Source organism: Vidua chalybeata, chromosome 3 (genome assembly GCF_026979565.1).
Source record: "Vidua chalybeata isolate OUT-0048 chromosome 3, bVidCha1 merged haplotype, whole genome shotgun sequence".
NCBI classification, from domain to species: Eukaryota; Metazoa; Chordata; class Aves; order Passeriformes; family Viduidae; genus Vidua; species Vidua chalybeata.
In genome coordinates this window covers 55,998,236-56,023,716 of record NC_071532.1, presented here as the reverse complement: position 1 = coordinate 56,023,716, position 25,481 = coordinate 55,998,236, and the positions used below count along the sequence as shown (strand labels likewise).

The 25,481-nt window shown below is 39.9% G+C and overlaps 1 protein-coding gene across 2 annotated transcripts in view; it reads left to right on the top strand.

The window, feature by feature from the left end:
- MTHFD1L (methylenetetrahydrofolate dehydrogenase (NADP+ dependent) 1 like) overlaps window positions 1-25,481 on the top strand; it is a 145,241-nt gene that overhangs the window by 69,630 nt on the left and 50,130 nt on the right. For both annotated transcript variants that reach the window (XM_053938391.1, XM_053938392.1), the window contains 5 exons: window positions 9,203-9,342; window positions 11,023-11,064; window positions 12,102-12,202; window positions 12,603-12,780; window positions 25,374-25,481. In XM_053938391.1, the coding sequence (XP_053794366.1) occupies window positions 9,203-9,342; window positions 11,023-11,064; window positions 12,102-12,202; window positions 12,603-12,780; window positions 25,374-25,481 (569 nt within the window). The remainder of the gene's footprint in view (window positions 1-9,202; window positions 9,343-11,022; window positions 11,065-12,101; window positions 12,203-12,602; window positions 12,781-25,373) is intronic.

Here is a 25,481-nt window from a genome sequence, read left to right as displayed (position 1 = left end):
ATTAGGAATTCAGTGTACGTTTTAGGGTTCTTCACTGCGCAAGGAGCAAGAAAGCACAAAAATGTGGGGGAGGGCTAAAGGATGATAGAGTAGCTAAGATGACAAGATGATGGGCAATTATGAAGAGGAAAAAAAAAAAAAAATTTATAATCTGTAGTAAGGAGGGACAACTAATAATGTAGAAATATTTCAGAAATGGTAATGGGTAGTTTGCAATGGCAATTCTGTTGCCCTGATAACATGAATTGTAGTTAAGTGGATAAATTCACCAAAGGCATTAAAGAATTGATTTAGCCATGAGCAGTTGCAAGTATATGTCGTGTAAACCAGCAGAATTGTAGTTTGGTTTGATTTTGGTTTTGACTACATTTTTAATTGGGAATTCCATGTAGAAAGATGGGATTCGTTGGTGTGTGACCTTAGTACCTTCTCTCTCCTCAGTTTGTAATTCTTTCTGTAAGATAAATTACACATGACATCATATCATTTAATAGACACAATTATTTTCCAGAGCAATTTTAACCAGTTGAGGTTTTTTTTTCCGTATCCAAAATCTATAGGGAAAACAGCAAATACATATTAATAAGTTTGTTGCAGATCATCAATCTTACATTTTGAGTAGAGGTTCAAATACCAGTTTTGTATATAGTATTTTAAAAATGCAGGTGATTGCAACCAAACTAATGCCTACCTGCAAAGGGTATTGGAGAGTTTCCACGATTTCCAAGGTTGCTTCTGCTGCATTTCTCCATCTATGTGGCTATTGCATGAAGTCTGTGCAGCACAGTGGGCTTTTCCTGCCTGCTTCTTTTACCCTCCTCTGCTCTTCTGTGGCTTATGCTGCACGGTCTCACTACTAGGAATTATTTCCTGTCTCCTAAAATACTACTAACAGTACCTGGTGTTTTCTGTCTCCTTGGAATGTCTTTTTGTTTATTGATACCTTAAATTTTGTATGTGTTTAATACACACAAATTGCACTCTTTGTAGAATAATTTCCGCTCTCACAGAACTCTCCAGCAAAGCTCTTGGGGTGGTTTTGTAGCATAATTTAGAGCCTTTGCATCAGATATTTCACTAGGCCATTTTTACATCAAGACAAACTGCTCATGCAGGGGAATAATACCTTCTTCCTGGGGATACATAACAGGAGATGCCCTTTCCCATGAATTTCTAAAAGATGTAGCTGTGCTGTCAATAGTGTTGTTGGTGTCCTCTCCCAGGCCAGTCATGCAAGGAAGGCATTCTGTCTCCTAGCAAAGATTTAACTGGGATGAAATAAAACCAGAAGCTGTTTGTCCCTCCGGGAGAAGGATGCACTACATGGGTACACAGAAAAGACAGTGCCTAAGTCATGGGCAAAAACTTTATCATAATATGCAAGTGCTCCGCGGATGATAGAAGGGCAGAGTGGAGAACGCTTCTCCAAGTAAGTGCCTCGGTGCAGAGTCGGGGGGAGTTCTGCCCGCGGCTGCCCGGGGCGAATAGCTGCGTGCACTGCGGGGTGGGCTTACACGGCGGTGATGGATGACTCCGTGCCTGCCGTGCCTCGGGTGATTGCGCAAGTGACAGGAACATTGATCATCGTGATTCAGCGGCCCTTTGTTGTGTGGCATTCGCCGCAGCCTCGGCCGCCACCACTCTTCTGCTGTCCGTGCACAAATGCTTTTGTTCTGTGACGAGAACGAGGAGCAGCGCGGGCGGCTGGCAGAGTGATTTCCTGGGCTCCCCCCTCTGCCAGCCATGCCCGTCTGAAGGCAAGCGAGGGCACCCACAGCCCAGCAGGTGGTGGGAGGTGCTGCTCACATGGATTTTGGCTCGGAGTTGTGATAGGTTCTCATGGTAGCTTTGTCTGGCTGCAGAAATTCTGTGTTCCTCATCACTACCTGTAACATCATCCGTTGCCCGATTGTGTTTCTGCTGCCCAGAAAATAGGTCGTCTTCCAGGGCATATGCTGAAATGGTGGTTTGTCTCAAGAAGAGGGTTCTTTGCATCTCTTCTTTCCTTTTTCACAAAACAGTACAGTATTGGTGCTAAAGCATGTTTTGCTTCATGACCATTTGATGAAATGCTTAGAACTTTTCCAGGGAAGAAATTTGCAGGCTCTCTGCCTGCCCCTTGAAGTTAGTGTTTTCCAGATGTTTGTAACATGAATTCTCAAAGCATGTTCAAAGTCCATTTTCAGTAGCTTTTTTAAGGGGAGTGTAGAAGGACCCAAAACTTGAGAGCTCAACAGAAAGCAGTTTCACTCTGATGAAAGGTATATTTGTGGCAGGAGCTTCAGCCAACTGATCTTTTAAAAGTAGAAGTAAATGAAAGTCTGGTAGTGAGATATGCATTGAGTAACGTGGTTTAAGTGTGATGAAATTTATTTTAAGCCCTTAGGGAAATACTGTGGGTACCATAAGTTAATGTACTCCTTGCAGAATTGTAAAAGAATGGCCTTAAATGAAGAGCCATCAGTGCTGCTGTTAATTTTTCTTTCCATGCAACTCCAGATAAAGAGGTGGTGAGGTTTTAATTTTGTAATTACCAGAAGACTAATAATTCTTTTGCCAAAGACCATGGTGATCTTTAAAGTATGTAAAGTAATTGCCTTATTTCTGTGCCATTAATTGTGCTCCAAACGTGGTCATCTGTCTTATGAGCAAATGTTACTCTGTTACCTCAAAGAAAACGTGCTGTGAATGGTGAAAGGAGGCAACCTAAAATTCACAGTTCTTTTGTTTGAATTTTTCTGGTTAATGTTGTAACAAAAGGAGGCTACAAAAGCGGGGACTGTGTATATTTGGTTAGTATATTCAGCTATGCATTGCAGTTCATGTCAGGGCCCAACACTTAGCCTAAGAGTTACAGATCTTTACATGAGTATAAGACACAGAAATTACGAGAGAGTGACTGTAAAACCCAACAGGCTTAGCAGAGCCATTCAAAGAAACATATAGCCCATGAATCCACATTCAGCTCACTTAGTTTCTATTAGAATTAATAATTTGTGACTTGTAAGACATCCTCTGGTTTTAATCTCTAGTAATAAATTTAAATAATGAGCTCATTACTATAGTGAGCTGCAAGAAAATGTCAAATTTTACATTAGAAGTATTGGAATATGTTTTGACAAGGTAGCTAGGGAAGAATTAAGTTTTCCACTGCTGAAATGTATCTTCCTTCCTTCCCTTGCTTCTGCTGCTTGTTTGGACACGTTCAGATACTTGTCTGATCTTACTTCAACTAATGCAAATATAGCCCAGTGGAAAAACTGACAATTTTTTTTGCACTCTGGTTTTTGCTTTCTGTTTAGCAAATTGCAACAATTTACCTTCCAATTAAATGGATGCCGAAAAAGTCTGGGCAGCAGGGACAGAGCAGGAGAGAAAGGTAGAAGACTTAAGAATGAACAAGAATTACCCTTTCAGCAAGTCAGGGTGCTCATTTGGTTCAGCCACAGTGTAAAACTATGCCCTAAGTTGGTGGTTTGGAGGCAGAAATCACTGCAGTTGCACTTCTGTATATTTTCAAGATGGGGAAGCAAGCAGAGCTGTGGAGATGTGCAGAGCATGCTTTCTGTCACGCAGTGCTACTCCTGCCAGCTCCTGGAGTTTTCAGTTTGATTCCCACACTGAATTTAAAATCCAGCATCTGCAGCATGCATACATAAACAGGCCTTTAACACCCAGAAAAAGGAATTGTAAGCTTGTTACAGGATTGTGATTTAAAAGTTTTCTTCACCTATCTGGCTTGCAGTAAATAAATGAACTTCCTGTACTTCTTTTTTGTCTATAGTCTTGGAATGATCTGTATGAGTCATTGTGCATATTATTTTGTTTAATGTATGGGATGCTCTTGGAAAGTTAACAGCAATTGATATTGAAAGTGAGTAACTGTGAGAGGTTATGAGGTAACCTTTAGTTTCTCAATTAAAGCTACTCTGCATTTCAATGGTAAAATTAGTTTCTTATGGAAAAATAAATGTTTCTGAGGAAAAGATTGAAATAGCTTGTTATGGAGTCCCGAGGGAACCAGCACTTAAATTAAGTGTATTCCTGGGAGCCAAGTTTCCTATGCAGCCCTTGCTGCCAGCAAGCAGTGACTGTTAGCCGAGGCCTGAAACTCAGCCAAAGGAGATAATAAGTCTCCTTTGAAGGAAGGCAGAATGAATTGCCATATCTGCTGGTTCAGTAAAAAGCATGGATTGGGTGTCAACAATCAGAAACCTCCAGTGCCCTGAAGTCAGCAGGGCAAATACCATCCTGGCATCTTTCTTTAGCAAAAGATGGAAAGTACAGATTACATGCAATTATCTTATGGTCTGTTAAACTTAGGGGCAAATATTTTTCCCATTACCTTTTCTTCTAGACTTCACAACAACAACATAAAATTTTGAAAACCAGTGCAACGTATTTTCTTCATGGGATGGAAGATGTTCAGGCTTAACATATTCATGTGTAGTTTTCTGCTGGACTTTGTGTTCAGCAGTGGTAGCAGTGAGTTCCTGTGTTCCATGACATCTGAGAATGTGTGGAAAGAAAAATGAACAGGAAAACTCCCTCTTTTAGGGGGGTGGGGAGGGGGAGAAAAAAGTATTTGTTACATTCCAAAATCAGTCATAATAATGGAAGTTCACATCAAATTATTGCCAGAGTCAGAATGGACAAACATCTGGTTATTCATCCCTAGCTATACTAACAAAAATATGATATCCTGTTAGAGAAATCACTGATCATCCTGGTTTATTTTGGCGATAGCGCACCTTGGTATTTTTCATTTTAAAAAGAGCGTATCAGTACTTTATAGCTAGCATATCTCCAGTTCCAGGTTCACAGTTCATGTGCTTCTGTGACTTTGATCTCTTCCTTTCCCAAGTTTACCAGCAGACAGCTGCACTAGAACAGATATGTTTACATGTGGGGAGTAAATGGCAACTTGCAGATCAGAGTTTCCATTTCCTTTTACATTGTTCAGGAATCCAGGCTCACAATTCGTCCTCAAGCTTTGCCTCATGTGTGTGCATCTGACTTGGCCCTTTATAGTACAGCTACTTTATCTTGACATTGATTTGTTGATACAAAGGGCTGACTAAGGAAAAGATACTTTCATTAGAAATTACCCTCAGTACACATCAAGTTCAATTGTGGGTGAAATAGCTTTTTGAAAAATATTCTAAACATGACTTTCTGTACAGCTTTTTAAGCACTATGTCAATGTACGAGTAATGTGGAACCACTTTATGCAGCTTTAGCAAGACAGATGTATTTTTAGATGGAGAAAAATTAGATTTTGTATTAAGAATGATGGTGAAATCTGATTAGCTGCTTAACACAGGACACTGTCTATTTAGGCTATTGTCACATGTAGGTGATTCCCAGATGTCCTTGATAAGGCAGTAATTACATGAAGGAGGTTATGATAATTATAAACAAGAAACAAAACCATGAGAGTGATTTGTTCATTTGCCTGAACCCTGAAGTAGAATTAAAGACTCCAGTGAAGAGAGTTTGTTCTGACTTTGCACCACCTAACTGACTTTTCTCTCTATTGCCTAATTTCACCCCTATGGGCTTCTCCTTCCCCATTTTCCCCCTACCTAATTTTGATATTTTGGTTCTTGCTCTGAAAGAAAACTATGGCTTATTGATGATTTTTGTAGCAGGAGTGGGTGAAGTAGATGTCACTTAAATGATCTCTAGAAAGACCTGTAGCAAGTGTGTGTTGTGTTTTGCCTACTGGCTTTTTGACCCAAGATCCCGCAGTTACCCAGATGTGTTAGAATGAGCTGCTTTTGGTCCCACTCATGTGGATATTTTATGAGAACAAGTTATTTGACCTTATTTGACCATTTTGATGCAGTTTATTTCTGATATAGATGTAAACTAATTGCTAGGTTTGACCTATAGCCCACTCTTAACAGTAATGCAATGGTAGTGCACTGCTGATACATGGAATTTTAATTTTTAATCCTCATTCCAATGTTCTTTATGATGCTTAGGCTCTAAAACTGAAGTACAAAATCAAACAACAGGTTTGCACTTTTGGTTTTGTACTTTATATGACCACACAGTGAGAGTCCAGAGAGCTGTACTGGCTGAAAATTGTGCACAGAAGGTAACCTTTTAGCACTTGTCCAACTCATCACTGAGTCTTGTCAGCGCAAAGAGGGGATTCAGAACGCAAAACAAGGCCTGGGACTGTAATAACACTGATATGTTTGCCATGGAGCTGTGTTCTCAGCCTGGAAGCGCAAATACCTGTGTGTTTTCTGTGAACTTGCTGAAGGCAAATCATTTACCTCTTTACTTTCATTAAAATTGCATTGGAACTGTGTTTGTGGCCTGGAAATCAAAGCAAGCAATTAACATCATGCTGGTACCTATTACAAACCCCCTACCTGCTTTCAGGCAGCCCAGGTAGCCATGATTCATGGAGCTGGGAAATGGTCACTTGGGATAAACAGGATAAACAGGCATCTAGGGGAGGGGAGCTGAAGTTGGGCTAAGATGTATAGGCAGGTAGTTCTTGTGTCATAAACTTTTCTTCAGCTGAAGTACAGCAGACCACAACTACTGAAGTAGATGTTTGTTGCCTAAATTTTGTGTGAGTTCACCTGTAATTCTCTTCTATTGACAAACTATGTATGAGAAATTATTATCAAAATAAATGGACGTGTAGTACTTTAATTTTCTGTTGTTACATGTAAAGTGATTAGCTCACCACGTACTACTTTCAATTTCTGTTGTTACATTTAAAGTGATTAGCTGGTTTATCTCATGATCATTAAATGTAGAGTAGTTTGAAACTTCCCATTCTTAGTCTGTGTTTTTCATTGATGCTTTCATTTGAAGGCAGGAAACAATCTGAAAGTAATTGTATTAAGTGTTTCAGCACAAAGATTTTAAAATAGAATAGCTTGGCATGTTATTCTATCTTCTTAATATTCCTTGGAGGAAATAAAATGGAGTTGCAACTTTCATCCAGGCAGCTTTTCTACTACATCCTGTTTCCTTCCGCACACTGGAGAAAGCACTGACGTTTGTCTCCCTTTCCTCCACGTCCAATGAAAAAATCCTGTCTCCATGTTGTAGCACTCACTCCAGTGAACTCTGACACACTATTTGGGTTTAGGCAAATGTGAATTTTTCCCTCCATATCAAAGGGAAGATTGCAAAGAATAGAGGAATATTCACAGCCCTGGCTGCCTGGACTGCCCAAAGGGTGGCTTGCTGTGCAAGCAGTTGCTGTGGAAGGCTGACATCTCTGCTTTTCTCCCACTGAAAGGCAGACTTGCAGTCCCCCCCTTTCTCAGAGGGAAACTGACCCCTGAAAAGGCTTGGCATGAAATGGATTAACTCCCTGGAAACTTTGTTTGGAAATGTTAGGAGACTGCTATGTATATGTGCTGGCGATCTCTGTAAGAGACAAATTATTTTCCCACCCTCTCAAGCACTTGGTAGTTTATCTGTTGTTTATATTAAAGATTGATCGTGGTTATATATTCCTAATTCAGGGTTCCCATTAATCACCCTATGCCACATAAGAGACTGGAGAAGAAGAATGAAGGTTATTGGAAAGCAGAAATCTGATCCCTGGGTCTGCTTTTAATGTGACTTATCCTGGCATTAGCTTTGCTCCTATGAATTACTGCATTTGTGTAAACATACATATTTTTTTCCCATGTTTGGTGTGTCTGTTTTTCTCAGGGCTATTTAGAAAAAGATGATATAGTTATTACAATGTTTGAGGAGAACGTTAATCATGACACTTGCCATGTTACTATTTCACGAGGTCCCTGCTCCCCCCAGCAGGTCCACCCCCTTGTTTGCTACTACTTGCTTCCTCTCCCAGCCCCAGCAGCCATTTCCTCCCTCAGAGCAGATCCAGGCAATTGTTTCAGCCTGTGCGAAATGAAGAAGAGGTGGAAAAGGACCAGTGGGATTAGGACAAATGCTCAAAGGCTGGGACTTCCTGAAGTGCAGTGGCTGCCAACAGTGAGATGCTTTCTACCCCAGCAACAGAGCACATCTGTATGTCCTCCTCCTTGACCCTGCTGAAGGTTGTCAATCCTGAAATGTTCAATCAGCCCTTTGTGGTCCCTTCCCCTCCTAAGTATGAGAGACAAAACTGCTGGCAAGAGGGAAAGAGAAGGGAATTTACGAGTTTTTACAAGTTGATTTGGGCTATGAGAACATGTTACCAGCCCTGCTTGGAGTCAGGTCCAGAAGCCTCTGGAGCAAGCTGTTTTCTCGCCCTGACTTGTCTGCCTGAAAGTCCCTTCGCATCTTTGAGAGCTGTGCATTGAGCCCAGCTCTTTAATGTATTCTGGTGGGAAATCGTTGCATCAGTAAATTTTCAACCAACAGGAGATTTAATCCTTTTTTAATTATTATTTTCTGTGTGCTTGTCTTTGCCTAATAGAAAGAAATTACTTGGACTTTAAAATAAGCAATCAAAAGAATTTCTATTTGACAACTCAGAACAAATTCACTCTGAAGAGGCTGGTATCATTTCATACAGATTATCTTCTCTTTATTTGTAGTTTCACTAAACATACTTTGACAGGTGTATCCTAATTCTGCACAGATTTTTCTCTTGTGTCACGTTACATTCACATCTGACTTCTTTGGTGCAAAATCCTGTTATTAAATTAGTTATTTAACAGCATATTCAACACTGAAATGTGACTGTAACTGCTGGTTTGTGTTTATAACTAAACATCCTCTCCACAAAAGCAAGAGATTACCAGAAGTTCTGCAAACCTAGGAGAATTTAGGTGCATTAATTGTGATGAAAGCACATTGTTAGTGAAATTAAAGGAGGAGGAATAATATAGGGAAGTCTTATATCTGAAAACTTGCAATAATTTTACACATAATTGCACAGAAACAGTGGTTTTAGAGGACTAGTATATTTAAAAGACTTTGGTTGACTTTGAAAAAACTAATTTAAATTGCTTGGTTTCCCCCCCACCATGTAACTACCTTTGATGGGATATTGTACATATAAGAATAAGAGAATTTATTTCTGAGCTGGGAATAGGTTTTTAATCAGACTCAGTAATGTAAATAGACCTCTATTTAAAAGTTCATTCAAAACTGAGTACTGGTGTGTATTTAAGTGCACTGTATGCTGAAGTAGAGATATCCTCCAGTGTTTAACCAAAAGCATGTTTAATGTGTGGTTGTGTTTTGTTTTTTTAATGTTTAACAGTAACTGAAGCTGGCTTTGGTGCTGACATTGGGATGGAGAAATTCTTCAACATCAAATGCAGAGCATCTGGCTTGGTTCCCAGTGTGGTTGTACTTGTTGCTACAGTGAGGGCTTTGAAGATGCATGGAGGTGGGCCAAATGTAAGTTTTTGCACCTTTCTTGGAAAAATCAAATTGTTGCTAATATTTGAAATAAGTAAAATACCTTGATTTAAGAAATATTTGGGGTAGTCTATGGGGCAGTATTTAGATAACCCTTCTGAGATACCTCATTGTATAGATGTTATCACTAAAGTTAATGCTATCTCTAAAATTAAGCCACAAATTACTCTGAAGAAGTACTATATCTTGCAGAGGGAGGGAAGGTTCTTGCATTAAAAAAAAAAAAAAAAAAAAAAAAGCAGTAAGAGATAGATATTCTTTTCCCTGCCTTTTGAAATAGCATTTGCAAGTGCACTGAAGTCTCACAGGCTGGGAAATTTGACAGCCAAGGAGGAATGGGACAAGTTCAAGTTGCAGTATGTGAGTGGAAGTAGAGAACATTGTTAGTGAAGGTTTTGACATTTCTTTCACTCCAGTAATGGGTACCCATTATGTCCTTTTATTTTGCTCAGATTAATTCCCTCGGGGATATTGAAGTGACTGATGAAATTTTGCAAGTGTTTTCCTGGTGTACCAGGAGTCACCAGTGTCTCATTTTTTGCTGTCTAAGCCACAAAGAGATTTTACAGATTACTGACTGTAGAAATGCTCCCCGAATGTGCGATCAGATCAGACTGTGCTAGCCAAGCACACAGGCACTTAACTCCTAGGAGCACTTTCATCTGCCCAGTAGCATGCTGGAGAGTGATGCTGCCAGAGAAACAGTCGCACTGGGGGAAAATACCAGAGCTGTTTCCACCGCCACAAAATTTTAGAAGGCATGGTTTCCCTTACAGCTAATCTTCTCTAAGAGTTAAAGCTGAGCTACCCTTTTTCAGTCTTTCAGGTTAATATAATGATATAATTTTCTATCATTTTGGTACACTTCTGATGCATGTTTTCTTTATTTTGAATTCTATTTCTCCATCCCTATCAAGGCAAGTATATTTTCACATGTGTTATCATTCAATCTAGCAAAAACAGGACTTAAATATATCTTAATAACTGTGTCTATTTCTGTCTCACTTGTGTCCTTAGAAGTTTAAAGGTTTAATTTATTTACAATATAATGCATTCATCACTGAGGCATGTAGAGTACCAGATACTTTTACTGGGATGTTAACTATAAAAAGGACTAATGCTAGAGATAAAATTGAGTAAGTCTGGTGCCTGGGATTGACGTTTGGAGACTCAGTACATCACTCAGTGATCACCCCCATGATGCACTTTGCATGTATACCTTTGTGCTTTCCAACAGATTACTTGCATGTAGTTCCTTGCCATGGGCAGTAATTAAAGAGCATCAAAGATGATGTTCTTCTATGTTGCTGTTATATCTTCAGCTGTTGGAAATTGCTGCCTATTGTCTTTGCATTGCTGGTGTGCTGTAACAACATGTAGAATGAGATCCAGCTGCCTCTCCTAGTGGTCTTCTGCAGCTAATTGCTGAGGCACTACCTGTGTCTTGCTACCCAAATACAATAGGAGGTGTTGCTATTGTTTGTGTGCTGGTGCATCTTGGAATAAAACACAAGCTGCAGTCAGGCTGTGATGCTGGGTGCAATGGTATGGGTTAACTGGCAGTACAGAAAGCAAGCAAAATTGCACTTCAGACCCTTTAGGGTTATGACAAGTATCAATCTGTGATGACTTTGCTTGTTTATTATTACCTGATCCCAGGTAACTGCTGGTGCACCCTTGAAGAAAGAATACACAGAAGAGGTAAGAGGAACTGTTAAAAAACTTTAAAGAGGGTTTTGTATAAAGGAACAAAATAATATGGTGTACAGAGAATCAGAACTTCTTGCTCTGGCTAGACAGTGTGCAGCCTCAGGTTTGACAGTAGCATGCTCTAAAGCTGACATTCAGTGAACATCTCTAACAGGCACTGCCAACAACTAAAACCACCTCATCCTCCCTCAGCCCCTTTGTGTTACCCCTCTTAGGTGTATGATGTGTGTGACTGCATAGTGGATTGTAATAATGAACTGAAATAGCTGAAAAATAACCTTTTTTCAATAGTTTTTCCAGGGCCACTAAGTTTTCAGACTGATCAATGTACAGGCATTTATAAAAGCACAAGAGCAGTGTGGTGTAGGGGTCGAGGACGCTCCCTGAAATTAATGATAGCATAACCTGTTCATTAAAAAACAAGTTTAATATGTTTATGCTTCACATTTGGGGTGGGATGTCACTCTTCAAAAAAGAGTGAATTCTGCTGGTTTGTTTTCTTTGTTACTTCACTCCAGACAAGTTCTGGTCTTCTGCTTCTATGAAGCTAAGGGTATCTATTTTGTTACAACTAAGACAGGGCCTACAAAGTGTGAGGTAAAAGAGTAAATAAGGAAATCCAGTAATGTGCTTGGGCTAGTCTATGTATGTGTATATATGAACTCTGCATCTAACACATCTGTATGTCAAACCCCACCCCACTACTGCAGTCTGTTTGTAAACTTTGCGAACAGCAGACTAACATCCCTTTCACAATCATGACAGGCAACCAGTCATCAGCTGCACCATCTTCCTGTGTCTCAGAAGATCCTGTGTCTCAATGGGTTCATGCACTAATTATGTCTGGTGCTTATTAATTGGAATGAGAATTAATAAGTGCCAGAATACTTTCGTCTGGAAGAATTTCACTTGCCTGCAACTGCTATGATCAGCACTGTTTATGTTCACTTAAATTTATGGAAAATTCTTTGGCTGGAGAAGACTTTATGTATCTTACCATTTCCAATAATTTTTATTTAATTGCACAGAACCTCCAGCTGGTAGCTGATGGCTGCTGTAATCTACAGAAACAGATTCAAATTACTCAGCTCTTTGGAGTTCCTGTTGTGGTTGCTCTAAACGTCTTCAAGTAAGTCCGTTCTTTCATTACTCTTGTTCAAATTCCTCACTTTTCTTGGTTTTTAAATTATTCAGTTTGGCATGAACAAAGAAGCTATTAAATAATTTCCTTTTTTCATCAGGAATATAAAGATATTTAAGTTCTTAGCTTGTTCTTAAGATTCTAAAACCAACAAAAAATGTATATACTATTACGATGATGATAATTCCATGTTAATTAGCTATAACAATTACAAAATTTTCTTGAAACATGTAAATCCATATGCTGCATTTAAATGCATTATGTATATGGCACAATTTCTATATATACTTGCTTTACCACTGCTGATTGTAAAATAAGGCTAAGTTTGTAAGGTTGTAACAGAGAACTAATTAAACAAAATAATGAGACAGGACTGTTTGGTTGGCAGAACTGACTCTCCAGCTGAGGTTGATCTGGTGTGTAAGATTGCAAAGGAGTCTGGAGCATTTGATGCCGTACCCTGCAATCATTGGTCAGCTGGTGGTAAAGGAGCAGTAAAATTAGCTCAAGCTGTGGAAAAGGCAGCCAATCAAAAAAACAGTTTCAAATATCTCTACAGCTTGGAGGTAAGATTTCTTTTCTTTTTTTTTTTTTTTTTTTAATGAATGCATTCTGCATAAGAGTTGGATTTAAAACAAGAAGAACATGGAGAACATTGTAACAAAGTTATCTAAAATACTTGGAAAGGAACTTGCCTTGGTTTTAAATCTTTAAAATCTCTGGGGAGAACAAGCAATCTGTGGCTTGTCTAATGAGAGAGCAGGATACTCACTAGTAATGATCAGTTGAATAAAAAGAGATGTAGTTGCTGTCTCACAGTCACAGGTATTGCACCAGGTTGTGGTTTCCTGAAGCATTCACTGTCTGTATGAGAAGGATGTGACAGGTAGCATGTCCATGCTCATCCCACACATCTGCCCAGCCCAGCCAGGTCAATACAGAGAGGAAGCACTGCCCTTATCTGCACCCACCTACACAGCCAGCTCTCAGCTGAACACAAAGAGCGCAGGTGACCCAGTGCTTTTCCTTCTCTCCTGATGATCAGGTTGGAGCCTGCCAGTACAATATGGTACACACAGTACATGGATCACTGCTACTGCTGCTGGCCCCAGGTACTCTGTCTATTCAGGAGCAGCCCCCAGGGCCTTTGTCCTGCTCCAGCTGATGGTACCAGAGTCCACAAGCCCCTGAGGTTTGCAGCTCACTACAGCTGATGGGCACAGTCCTTTCCTCACACTCTCTGTCCTCATATGTACAAAGCAGACAGCACACCCACACAAAAGGCAGTCAGAGACCAGATTTAATAACAGAGAGATCCTCAAGCACATAGCTCAGTTAGTCAGACTACTGGCCAGACACCTTTACATACAACTGACCCCTTCTTCCCCTATTCTGTCATTTTCTTCCCACACTTGTTCCTTTTCAGTCCACCTTGATTACTCCCTTTTCCAATCTTTGCTCTTTCCACTAAACAATCTTTACACATTCCCACTATCCTCTTTGAAAATCCCATCATAAAGTTCACATGGTCCCAAAATCTGCTTTTTCATATGTCCCATAGAGCCCTGTGCTGCTGTATGGCAATCACTTCCTTTCATTTGCAAAGTTTTTTGATCAAAGAGTTTCCCTATTGACCCATCTTGGTGCATTTCACACCAAGGACAATGGTCTCATCTTCCTCTTGGATTGTCATAGGAAACAGGCTCAGGGTGCTCTAATTTTCACTGATTAGGTTTGTCCAGTGATTACATCACAGAGGGTTCCTCCACCTATCTTTGTTCCTTTGATCCTTGCTGGGGCTTTGGGGCTAATTTGCTTAGCCCTCAGATAACCTAACAAAGGATAGTGTGGTCCAAGTTTCAGTCCTGTGTCTGCCAGAGTTAGTTACTCTTTTTCCATGCCTTGGAGACTGTTATTGCAGTTGTCTGCAAGGTAACATCACAGCATTGTGAGCTGTCAAGAGGAGCTTGGACCCCTGGGAGCACTGGAGGTGCTGGGGTACCACTGTGCTGGCAGAACATTTGGAGGGACATATTGCCAAGAAGGTTATACAAGTGATTTCTTCCTGGCTATCCAAATGTGGGTGGGTTTAAATCTGACCAGCCAAACAGACTTCTCTGGCTCTAGGGAAGCCCTTGTCAAGTTTCAGATCCTGTGCCCGTGCTACTTAAGTTTCTTTAGAAAATGTTCAAATGCTATTTTTTTACAGCAGAACCTCAGCTTCATTCTTTTAAATGGCTGGAAGTTCCTGTTTTGATTCTTTTCTCCAGAAAAAAGTTCAGCCTGAGGTAGATATGCCCTACGGTCATCTTTCATTCTCTCTTCTCCTCGATATCTCCCCTGTATCTTTTGCACCCATTTTATTTTTTCTTTCCACCTCCCCTGCTGTTTTACAAAATGTCAGTAATCCAGCCAACCCATATCAGTATTAACCCCTGCCCTGACAGAATAGATGGAAATATGTTGGGAATATTAGTGCTGCAGCATGTATTCAAGGCATTTTGCCCATGCAACAATTTTACAGCTGAAAAATGGACAATGTATAAGCCTTTCTAAGTTTGTCTCTACTGAGATGCTCTGAAAACTGAGACTATCATCTTATGGGGCTTGTGTAATAAAATGGGGGGAAAAAATTCTTTGAGAAATACATATAATAGTTTTCCCCACTGGACACTTGTGTTACAGGGATAGCACATTAGCCTTTGACAAGGCTCATACTAAAGCTCTGGTGTTACTATACACTGTGTAGCTTACAATCTGGTGGTACTAGTGAGTAAAAAGGATTGGTAGGGGGAGACTCTGCCTATAAAGAAAATCAGAATGATTTCCACTTTGATGTCTTTCCCAGACACGTCGTTTCGTACTGTGTTGCATAAGCAGCAGGATCTCGAGCACAAAGGGAATGAATCACATCTTTACATCAACTTAGTACCCTGTAACTTCACACAAGTATTGTAAGCCTTAAAAATACGTTGAAGGGATTTTATAAAAACATATAAAGATTTTTAAATACTGTAAAAAAGTACATTCAGGCCAACAAAAACAGTGAAGTGTAAAGTTCAGGCTTCTGTTTCATCGTTACTGTGCAAAGGATGGAGATTGAAGCAGCTGGAAGTAGGAGAATGAAACAGCAATGCTGCCACTTTTACAGTATGTAGGTCAATTGGTTAGTAGGCTCACAGAGAAATGAAGGAAAGCCATCTCTCCCAAATAAGCCTGCCCTGATTTTGGTTGTTGTAGCAATTTTGAGGTGTGGTTTCTGCTGTTCAAAGGGGTAAAATTAAGAAATTTAACGGAGATAAGAAGCAGTAAAATGGGATTCAGATAGATTATTTCCCCCCCATTGTGCCTAAAGGGGGTGTAAGTGAAAGGACATAGTTCCATCCCTTATCTGATTGTCAGACTTGTCCAGTTACTTGAATAATATTAAGTCCTGGTTGCCTCAAGTTTCACAGGATTTATTGTGGTTGGGTTTTTTTTTCTGTTTTCTTTCCCTTTTGGAATGTCAAAGAGGGAAAATACTCTGCTTAAAACCACTACCACTTCATTCATATACCTGTCTGTCTTCATGAGATTGCTCTACTGTTCCCTTTACTCCATGTCTCCATTTAATCCTGCGATGTCTATGCACCTTGTTTTCCTGTTGGAAAGCTTCATCAGAATTTGCTTACAAAACTGGTTATAATTAGAAAAATTTCTAACAGCACAGACCACTGTAGCTGTAACAGGTTCATTCAATATTTTGATCTTTTGTTAAACAGCAACACCCAGGGTATTTAAAAAAAAAGCTTCAAACCCTTTTATGTAAAACTGATTTATGTCCTTTCTTTCTAGTTAGAACAAACATTGCAGTAAACTATATTATTAGTGTGCAGACACGTACTTAGAGGATAGCCCATGTCAAGTGGGCTCTCTTTGTTTCATTTTTTTTTTCTAAATGCATGCATCTCTGTAGTGCTTTATGTAATTTCCAGATATGTCTTTGAAAACAAAAGCTTCCTTGAAGGATGTTTACAAATCTGTATAGTGTGAGAAGAACACTAGAAGAAAGTATTTTCTAGATCTGTCATATGCTGGTTAAAAGTTGAGAATCAGCTGGATTTTTCTGAAGTATCTTCATATATTTATGCCATCTTATCCAGTAACCTTAGCATGTGCCGAATGAGCCGTTTTAGACATTGGACACAACACAGTTGTATCAGTTCAGGATTCAGGCTCTGCTCCTGTTCAGTATCATGGCAAGCCAGTCTAATTAGAAGACTGTGCTAATTTGATTCCTTGAAGCATCTAATTTGGTGTCTTTAAACTTCCTAGGTTGTCATTCCATGATGCACTCTTCCTAAAGTCCCACTTTTTTTTAATCTTGATTATAGCAAGGGTTTGTTTGACATTTGGTATGAGATGCACAAATATTTTTGGGGGCTTCGAATGAGAACAGAATATCTCATATATGGTTTTGGGAGTATGGCAGTCACTTCATGGATCAAATACAAGACATGACCTATGACAAGTAAATACTGCACCATTGCCGCAGTAAAAGTGTAAGAAAAGGACAGAAACAGATAGAGTACCCTGAAATGCTTACAGTATTAGGAATTGCACAGGTCGGGGGGGGGTGCTTCAGTAGCAAGGATGAGTTTCCATATCATAGACTTCAGAGTTTATAACATAGCTTAAAATATTATTGGCAGTAATTGAAGTAAGTACTATGGTATTGTGTGGTTTTAGTGTGGATTTTTGCCCCCTCTGCACAATAACCTCTATTAAGTTACTGTTGAGTTGGTTTCTTGCAGAGTTTCTCTTCAGTGTTTGAAGAATGGGTTTGTTTAAAAGGCCTCCTGAACTCTTTGTGAAATCATCTGTGGCAGTTTATTTTAATATATATTCTTGCTACATATGGAAAATATCAAAATATCAATCCTCTTATCACTGTTGACTTCCCTTCTGGGTTCAGTTTTCTTGAAGTATGGGTCTTTAAGTTGCGGCAGAAAGCTATTACTCAAAATAAAGTTGACTGAACCATTAAAAGTAAGTTTAGATAAGTAGGGGGAGGAAAGGAGAGGATGGAAACGCATCCCATTCCCAAATTTCTCTGGCTTCAGCGCCTGTTCTTGATCAGGAGAAGGGGGGAAGCTATATTCCTCGCTAATGCACGCCTGTTGAGTGACCTGCCTTCACTATCCTGGTCTCCTCTCTTCTGCTGTGGTGAACTCTCCTTTGACTTAGAGCAGCCCTTCTCAACCTAGGAGAGGAAGCATAGGTCTGAAGAAGGCAGGCATTAGGTTTTTAAGAGAGACATTGTCCCTTCCTACAAGCAGCTGGAGTGGAGTGGGTGCCAGGGAGATAGAAGAAAGGAGAAGGACTGGCATTTGGCATGAGGCAGGATCAGCATATCTGGCTGGTCAGTGAGTTAGCACTATCCCCTTAAAAGAACGACATGGTAACCTGACTAATATTATTGAAGAGCCTCAAATCACCAGATTTATGCTGGTGATATACTGGTATATCTTTTATATACTAATATATACTGATATATATTTTTGATATACTGGAAAACTAAATTGAAGACTCTAAAGGTCACAAATGGGAGGGAGGAGAAGGGATTGTTCCAGCCTTCCAAATTTGTCAGATGACAATTTTTTTTGACAGCGCTATGCCTTTAGATAATATAATGACAAATGAAAATATTTCCAGGTTATCCAGTCAAAGTTGATTGCACAGATATTTAGGCAGAGTGTAGTGCATTGCCTGGCCAGCCTGCAGAACAAAGGAGATCTTTCTCAGCTTGGGACCATCCCCTGGGAGCAAGGTTGAGTAGCAGCACTTCTCAGAGAGGCATTCAAGCAATTAGCAGCCTGAGCCCTGGTATTTTCTTCCCCTGCTGGGAGCATAATAATAGTTTGGGCAAATCTGGAGCATCTGAGTCCAGAGTTTTGTCTGCCTCTGCCTCTGTTTTGCTGTGGCAGTATGGTGTGGGCTGTCACTTATCTCATTCCCTCGACTCTTTGCTTCAGCTGTCACGGACAATGGGTCACTCAGAGGGGTCTAAGGGTAGTATCAAAACAGAGAAAACTCTGCCAGCAGTGGTTCTCTGTGCATAATTTTCTTTTCCATCCATGGTCTCCAAAAGCAAGAATGAGCTGTGATAATGGAGGAGGAAGAGTCCCATTGGTGGAGGAGAAGGCTCCTTGGCACATGTACTGCAAGAGGAGGAGCAGCTCAAAGATGAAGGCATAGTCAAGAAGGGCTCATGGGGCCTGTGTTTGAGGATGCCAACCTCCAGAAGAATATCCCAAGGCAGTGTGTTTCTTATAGTTTGTAAACAGGAGTATTTTCTGTTTCCTCTACTAATACCATGGAGTTGCTAAGCCATGAAACCCATCTATTGTGTATCTGCTGTCACACCAGCCCAGCATACCTCTGCTCATTTGTCTAGGAAGCAAATAGCTTCTGTCTTGTTCTCCATACAGCATGAGTTCAGTCATGTGTGGACCTAATGGAAAGTCCTTAGGTATTGCTGGGGTGGGAATAAATAAAATGGTCCTTACTGAAACTTTTCCTAGTAATTGATGGTGATGATTTCTTATCCTGAAATGCAGGCTGTGCTGCCCTGCACCGTATGCTGGGCTTTAAACTATTTCCCCCCTCCCCTCTACTGCCAGTAAGACATCTAGCAATGAAGCCACATTAAAGAGGAATTCCATAGGTCTGTACCTCCCACTCCTCCCACTCCCATCAAGGAGATTTCTGTGGAGTCTGGACACTTGTTTCACTGAATTGGGTGTTCTAGGGTTGGAATCTGTCTTTCTGCCACTCCATGTCTTTATTTGTGGATGTAGGCTCTTGACAGCGCTGTACTTTTATGTTTGTTTTCATTATTTCCCAATTCTTTGCACACAGAACAATTTTCTTATGTACAGCTGGGATTTCAAAGTTGGGGAAATGGAAAATAAATCTCTAAGGCCACAGGCTTAGGTGTTGATTCACAAACTGTTTAGCTTGACTGAAAATGCTTTTCCACTAATTAAAAAAACCAACTCTTGTCCTGTGCCAGCAAAGGAAGATTTGGAAATCCTTTTGTCAGCCACAGATCTTCTGGAACCAGAATATACAGATGCTTCAATAAATGCGTTTTTATTTTATCCAAGGGAAAAGCTAGAAGTAGGAGTTCAAATGTGCAGAGTCAGCTATTGTTTTAGCACTGCACTCTGTCACCCCACACAGCACCTTCAGCCATACTCCCATCATGTTTTCATTTGGCAGCCTTCCCAAGAAGAGGAATGAGTGATGTCTGCATACTGTTCCACTTAGCCAACTAGTGATTCTTCTTTATTGCTTTCAGTGAATGTGTAAGTTTAAAAAAAAAAGTGCCACTGCCTTGCATTTCAAATTATATTAAGAATTTATGCTAAAACACAGTTTAGTAACAGTAAGGCCAGAGGTTCTCACCTTATAATTAAACTGGTGATGTCATAATTAAAAATAGGTATTGAGACTAAAGTGAATGTTTAAGGTACTGGAAGTATTAAATGTGTAAGTTACAAGTAAATAATGCTTTTGTATATTCTCTGGTTAAATGTGTGTTTTTTCTCAGAATCATAGTTTTGTTGGAGAATAAAGTAGTTTTAAGTATTTATGTTGTATAACTGTGAAGAGATCCTGTCAGACAGTGCTGCACTGATGGGCATTCACTTATGGTACTCAATTTAAACTAGACCAGGGCTTCTCTTGGAAGTGGGACTTAGCTGCAACCTAGTGGAATGTAGTATGACTAGGGACTCACTGCTGTTGTCTCTGGCTTTGCAGAGATATATTGGTGAGGAAGTCAGGAGGATGTTTAAAAGCAGGAGAAATTAAGGAGGAAGGGAACACAGGTTGTTTTCAGCAGTCTCAGTGATTGGCTGTGGGGAGTTAAAAAGATTAACTCCTTTCTCCAGTAGGTGAAGAGCTTGAAAAGTCAGGTGCCCAAATTAGGATGCAAAAGATGGAAATCTTGAACACAGTCTCAGACCAGATGCCTGGTAATATGCATGCTTTGTTTCTCTTAATACTGACTTTTGGCATCGAGACTGATTTCAGGAATCCCAGCCAAGGTGTGTGTCCCTGCCCCAACTCGCTTTCTCTGCTGGTACCTTTCAGTGCTCAGATTTGAACAGTTTGAGCAATTCCTCCTGCTTCACACAGGCTTTGCCTTTATGATAAGGTGGATGTGTGAACTGATAGGGATTGCAATAGGGTTTTTTTCCCTGGGATATGTTTTAGCCTGGATGACTGTCTTTGGTATGTGCAGCTGCACAAACAGCGGTGCTACCTCAGTTGCACTGGCACATGGGTGTGAGCAGCAGAAGAAACAAGGATGAAAGGAAGGTCTATTGTAGCTGGTCGGCTGTCCATGGAAATCCTTATCAAGCCCTACATGAAAAACTGATAATCTGAAGTCAGCTGTTAGAAGTGAAGGAAGAGATGAAGAGTGAAGGAAATGTGAGAAAAGGTTAGCAGAAATTAAGCCCTATTAAATTACGTTTTAGTGAAAGCTGTCAGTTGCTGTCAATAGTAAGGGAAGAAAGAAGATTTTGTAATAAACAGCACCAGTTGGCATCAATATCATGTCTTGCAAGTGAGGTGGACTGGAAGTGGCAGTATGGCTGGATGATAACACTGGTATGATTCAGTTTAGATAATCAATACAATCCTGGGAATGACAGGCTCTCACGTTAATCAGTGCTGATTTCGTGGTTTAGTCATTCTCTATCAAGTAAGGAAATGTACAGCTACATAGATACTGTTTTTGTCAAAGCAATTTGTGCTTTAGCACTTGTTATGCTTTAGCCTAGGAGATAATCCTGTTTATGGTGTGGGTGCTTGGCAGCCTCAGCAAGCGTGTGTTTGTGCTTGCCTCAAAAGCAGCATATGGCTTTGGTAGCTCTAAATGTGTGAGACTTCAGAAGTGAACATTCTCTCTGGCAGGAGTGGCAAGATTGGTTGTTTCTGAGAGAATCCTAATGAATTGTCTGCAGATATTTGTTTTGTGAGGCCCTGAAGCATCTTCTCATATTCAATGTAAATTTACATAAGTATTTTATGATACCATTTTCTCAGGAAACTGAAATTGAATTTGGAACAAATTCTCTGAAGCTGCCATAATTGCTTCAGCAGTAGTACTAATACATAGTTGTATATCTATAAAAGTCAGGTTCTATCCAAATCCATAATGTCTATTGTCCATCTGTCACCTAATCTTCACCTAAATGTACTTAGTTGTGCAACAGTCACAACTTTACATAAGGGAACTGAGAAGAGGGATAGCTTTTATTGTTGATCATAAATCTTTCATGCTTTTGACACCCTGGACATTTTACAACTTTCTTTCTCACCCTAGTTCTCCAGGTGGCAGAGGTGCTGTGGAATCAAGTTGCTGTTGATAGGGATGCATCAACACTCCCCATTCATATGAGACTTTTAATCCTCCTTTCCTTAAGAGTCTTTTGGTGATGGCCTGCAAATGGTTGCATCAGCATAGCTAAGGGTGCAGCACTGGGGTTTGCTAGTGGGAATGAACAACTGGTTCAGGAAGTTCCTAACGCTGTTGTAAAAAATTCTCAGACAAAATAAAAGTGAGAGATGGTGTCCTGCTTCTGGCCTGGACAGGGTTAATTTTTGCAGCAATTGGAAGGGAGGTTATTGACTAGTATTGAGCAGTTGGCCAGGAGGTTATTCTGCACGATGTCACATCATGGGAGCAGGGGAAAAGGAGTTGGTTCCTGGGAGAAGGCATTCCTGGAGAGTCTTGGTGGGGACACTGAATTGGAGAGTACCATTCCCAAACCACAGCAGATGTGAAATTACTCTTTTTTAAGTATCTGAAATATGTGGTTTCTGCTGGCAGACATTTGACCAAAGTATATAAGGCACAAACAGGTAGTACACATGATTTTGTTTTCTAGGTAAGTCTGGTATCAGCTGGAGCAAAAGTCCAGCTTAAAATCCCCTAAAGATTTAGTTATTTGTGCAATAGGAGTTTAATTTTTAGCCCCCTTCTCCATATGAATTAGCATTGTTGCTACATATGGTGGATGTCTTTGCCCATCAGTGAGACTGTTTTGATAGTGAAGTGCTGAATAATCAACAGTTTTTTTGAAAAACTAAAGCTAAACAAGTGTCTTGTAAATCCAGGCTTCTGCTATGTAAAATGCCTCTTGAATAAGTAGAGCTTTTCTGTTAAAATACCATTATGGCACTATCAAGTAAAATTAATTTTTATTTCTCATGTAAAGCAGTAGGTGTTTTTTTCATTTGGAAAATATTTCTTTAAATGAAAGTGAAGTTTCCCAGCAGTATTACTTGATAACTGAAACACAGGAAACTTTTTAGCTTGAAATGCCCTGTTACACTGTGATTCTAAATAGAAAATGCCTTAAAAATCACACTAAATACTAGGAAACAGGTGGATCCTTAGCATGGTGTAGGGTACTCCTTTCCCTACTCCTGAAACTTCTGGAAGGAAGCATATCTGAGAGCATGCATGGGCTATGTTAATGTCCATAGCACATCTGTGCCTTCCTGCTGGTTTCTGTCTGAATTTGGCTCAGCCAAGACTCATCTTGCCTCTGCTGAGATTAAATAGGCTCCAACTCTCCTCTGACACCATGCACACATTGCCTCACCTGTTTGTGTGCACATGCCTAGCAAGAGCATGACAGGCTCAGGAAACCACTTTTTTTTTTTTGCCTTTCACACTCCCACAACTCCTTCCTCAATGGTGATTCATCTGAGGTTACATTTGCAAAATTTGAGGTGTGGGTACCGACCCAATAAGTATCTGAAATTCTGGTTAAAGAAAAAACAAACCAGGAAAAAAACCACAAGCCATAAATCCGTAGGGATATGGTTTGACTGTCCAGCTCAGACTCTGTCATGCAACACACTGCACATATCCCAGGAGAAGCAAAGTGCCACCACTGTCATTAAAGCATTCTCCTCTGATATTAGCCAGAGTCCTGCTGGGATTCTTTTGGAAAATACTGCTGTGGTCATTGGAAGGGGGCTGAAGGCGCAGTAGTTATACTGCTGTCAAATTAGTTTGAAATGTTTTGACACAAATGCAAGTTGAATCTAAATGTCCATCTCCATCTCAATTAATTTACTGAGGTTTAAGCAGAAAGCTGTTCGTTTCCATGTTGGCCCACTGACAACAGGGAATGGAATTCTTTTTGCCTTTCCATTTGCCGTTGCTGTTAGACCTTTACTGCAAGCAAACAGCACCCAAAAGGCAAATTAACAGACATGTTTTGCATTTCTCCCACTGTGTTGAAAACTGCCATGGATATGAATGTATTTAATAATCACCCTGAGACAAATTTTGTCTCGTGATGGGTCTCCATGACACTAAGTATTCCATTCAGCTTACTGCAGCCAGGAATTATACCCAGGATATTTGCAGTGTGTTATCTCCAGTCCTGATTAGATTTTTTTGCACTGCTTGGATTCCTGTAAAAAGCCTGATGTTGGGAATGTGACATTATTCCCCCCAATTAAGGTGCAGTAATTGTATAGTGAGCATGTTCAGAAAGTGTCTTGTGAAGCTTCTTTAAACCTGTCTTTGAAATTTCAGATCTGAGGGGGAATTTTATCTGAGCCTTAGTAGTTTTTAACTGCCTTACACTTAAAGTACTTGGAAGTCTGGAGAGATTCTTTTCTTGTGATACCTCTGTTACTGGAGTTCTTTATTAATATAAGCTTTAATTTTTCTAAAATTCAATCATAAATACAAAAACAATTGGCCTGACACAAACCCTTCAACTGATGTATCTTTGCAGAAAAAGAACTACTTCCAGACAGGCATTGCAAAAATGTGGTTAACTGTGGAACTTCCTATAAATGCATCAGATAGAGTTCGTTATTCACAAATTAATTAATTTCTTGCCTTTGTTAGAATAAAATGATACTTTTATTTTGTGTTCTTGTGCTTTTTGTATTGCTTTTTGTATTGTATTTGTATTACCAAGTCTTCTTCCTCAAGTGATCATCTCTCTAGATTTTGTTTAGCACTTATTCCACGTGTGTTGTTAATTAAGTATTCTACAAGTTACTGATGAGATATTCCCTTTAATATTGCACACATCTCTGGCCATCTATAGTCAGCACTGAATTACCTGAACTCGTGGTAAGATCCCTCCTCCATCATCCTGTTCCTATTGAAAGAAGTCAGAGAATGACTTGTTTAAAATAGGCCAGAGGAGTCACAATTGCTGTCTCCTGGGTCATTAAAAACAAAAGGAAAGATAATGAGGAAATAGAAAAGAGTTGTTTACTCTAAATACACAAAAATTATGGCACAAAAAGTAATGCCTGATCTGACCACAAGAAACTGTTTCTTGAAAATCTGTTAAGGGTTTTCTAACAGATTGAATGTGAGGGTCTGCCTCTGCCTTGAAATACAAGATGTCAAAGCAGAACCTGTTCAGTTTGAGCTGAATAACATGATGTGAATACTCTTGGAGACTGGGATTGACCTTGGTGACTTGAGGTTTCAAAATTAATTCTAGAATGCTTTCATATTCTTTTTTTTAAGTGTCCAAAGTGCTTCACAATATCAAAGCTACAATTAAAAATATGCATGTTAGAAAGGATAGGAGGTAAGAATAATAACAATAAAAGAAAATCACAGTCAAAGGAGGAGTGATGGGTCAGGAATTTTCTGCTACAATTCCTCACTTCTCAGGGGACCCTTCCCTGGCTGCCTCCCACCTTGCCTTGTCCACTCGTGTAGGTTATCTTTGTTCTGAAATGAAACTTTCTGTTTTAGTGATCCCTGTTAACCCAGTGGAGATTGAGGTGTAGGTTATCTCTTCACTCTCATAACTAGATGGCAGTAATTTTCTTCCCCCACTTCAGGCTAGCGTAAGCTCATGTTGTCAACTCCGTAACGCACAAATTGTGCAGCTTCCAAATGATGGAGTAGCTGAAATCCCAGCTGTTAGGTCATGTACCTGTAGCTGTGTATGTCCATCACCAGTGCTCTTTACTTTGTCTCATGCTTTAGCAAGCCTGTTTAACAGGGATTAATTTAAATGAGATATTCAAAGACCTCACTCAGCAAACAAGATCCTAGTTTCTGTTGGCCAGTGTTCATCCTTGTATTGTTTCCTTGTCTCTGCAGCTTCCTATTGTTGAAAAAATAAGGATCATTGCTCAGAAGGTGTATGGAGCTCAGGATATCGAGTTGTCTCCTGTTGCGCAGTCTCAAGTTGATCGTTACACCCGGCAG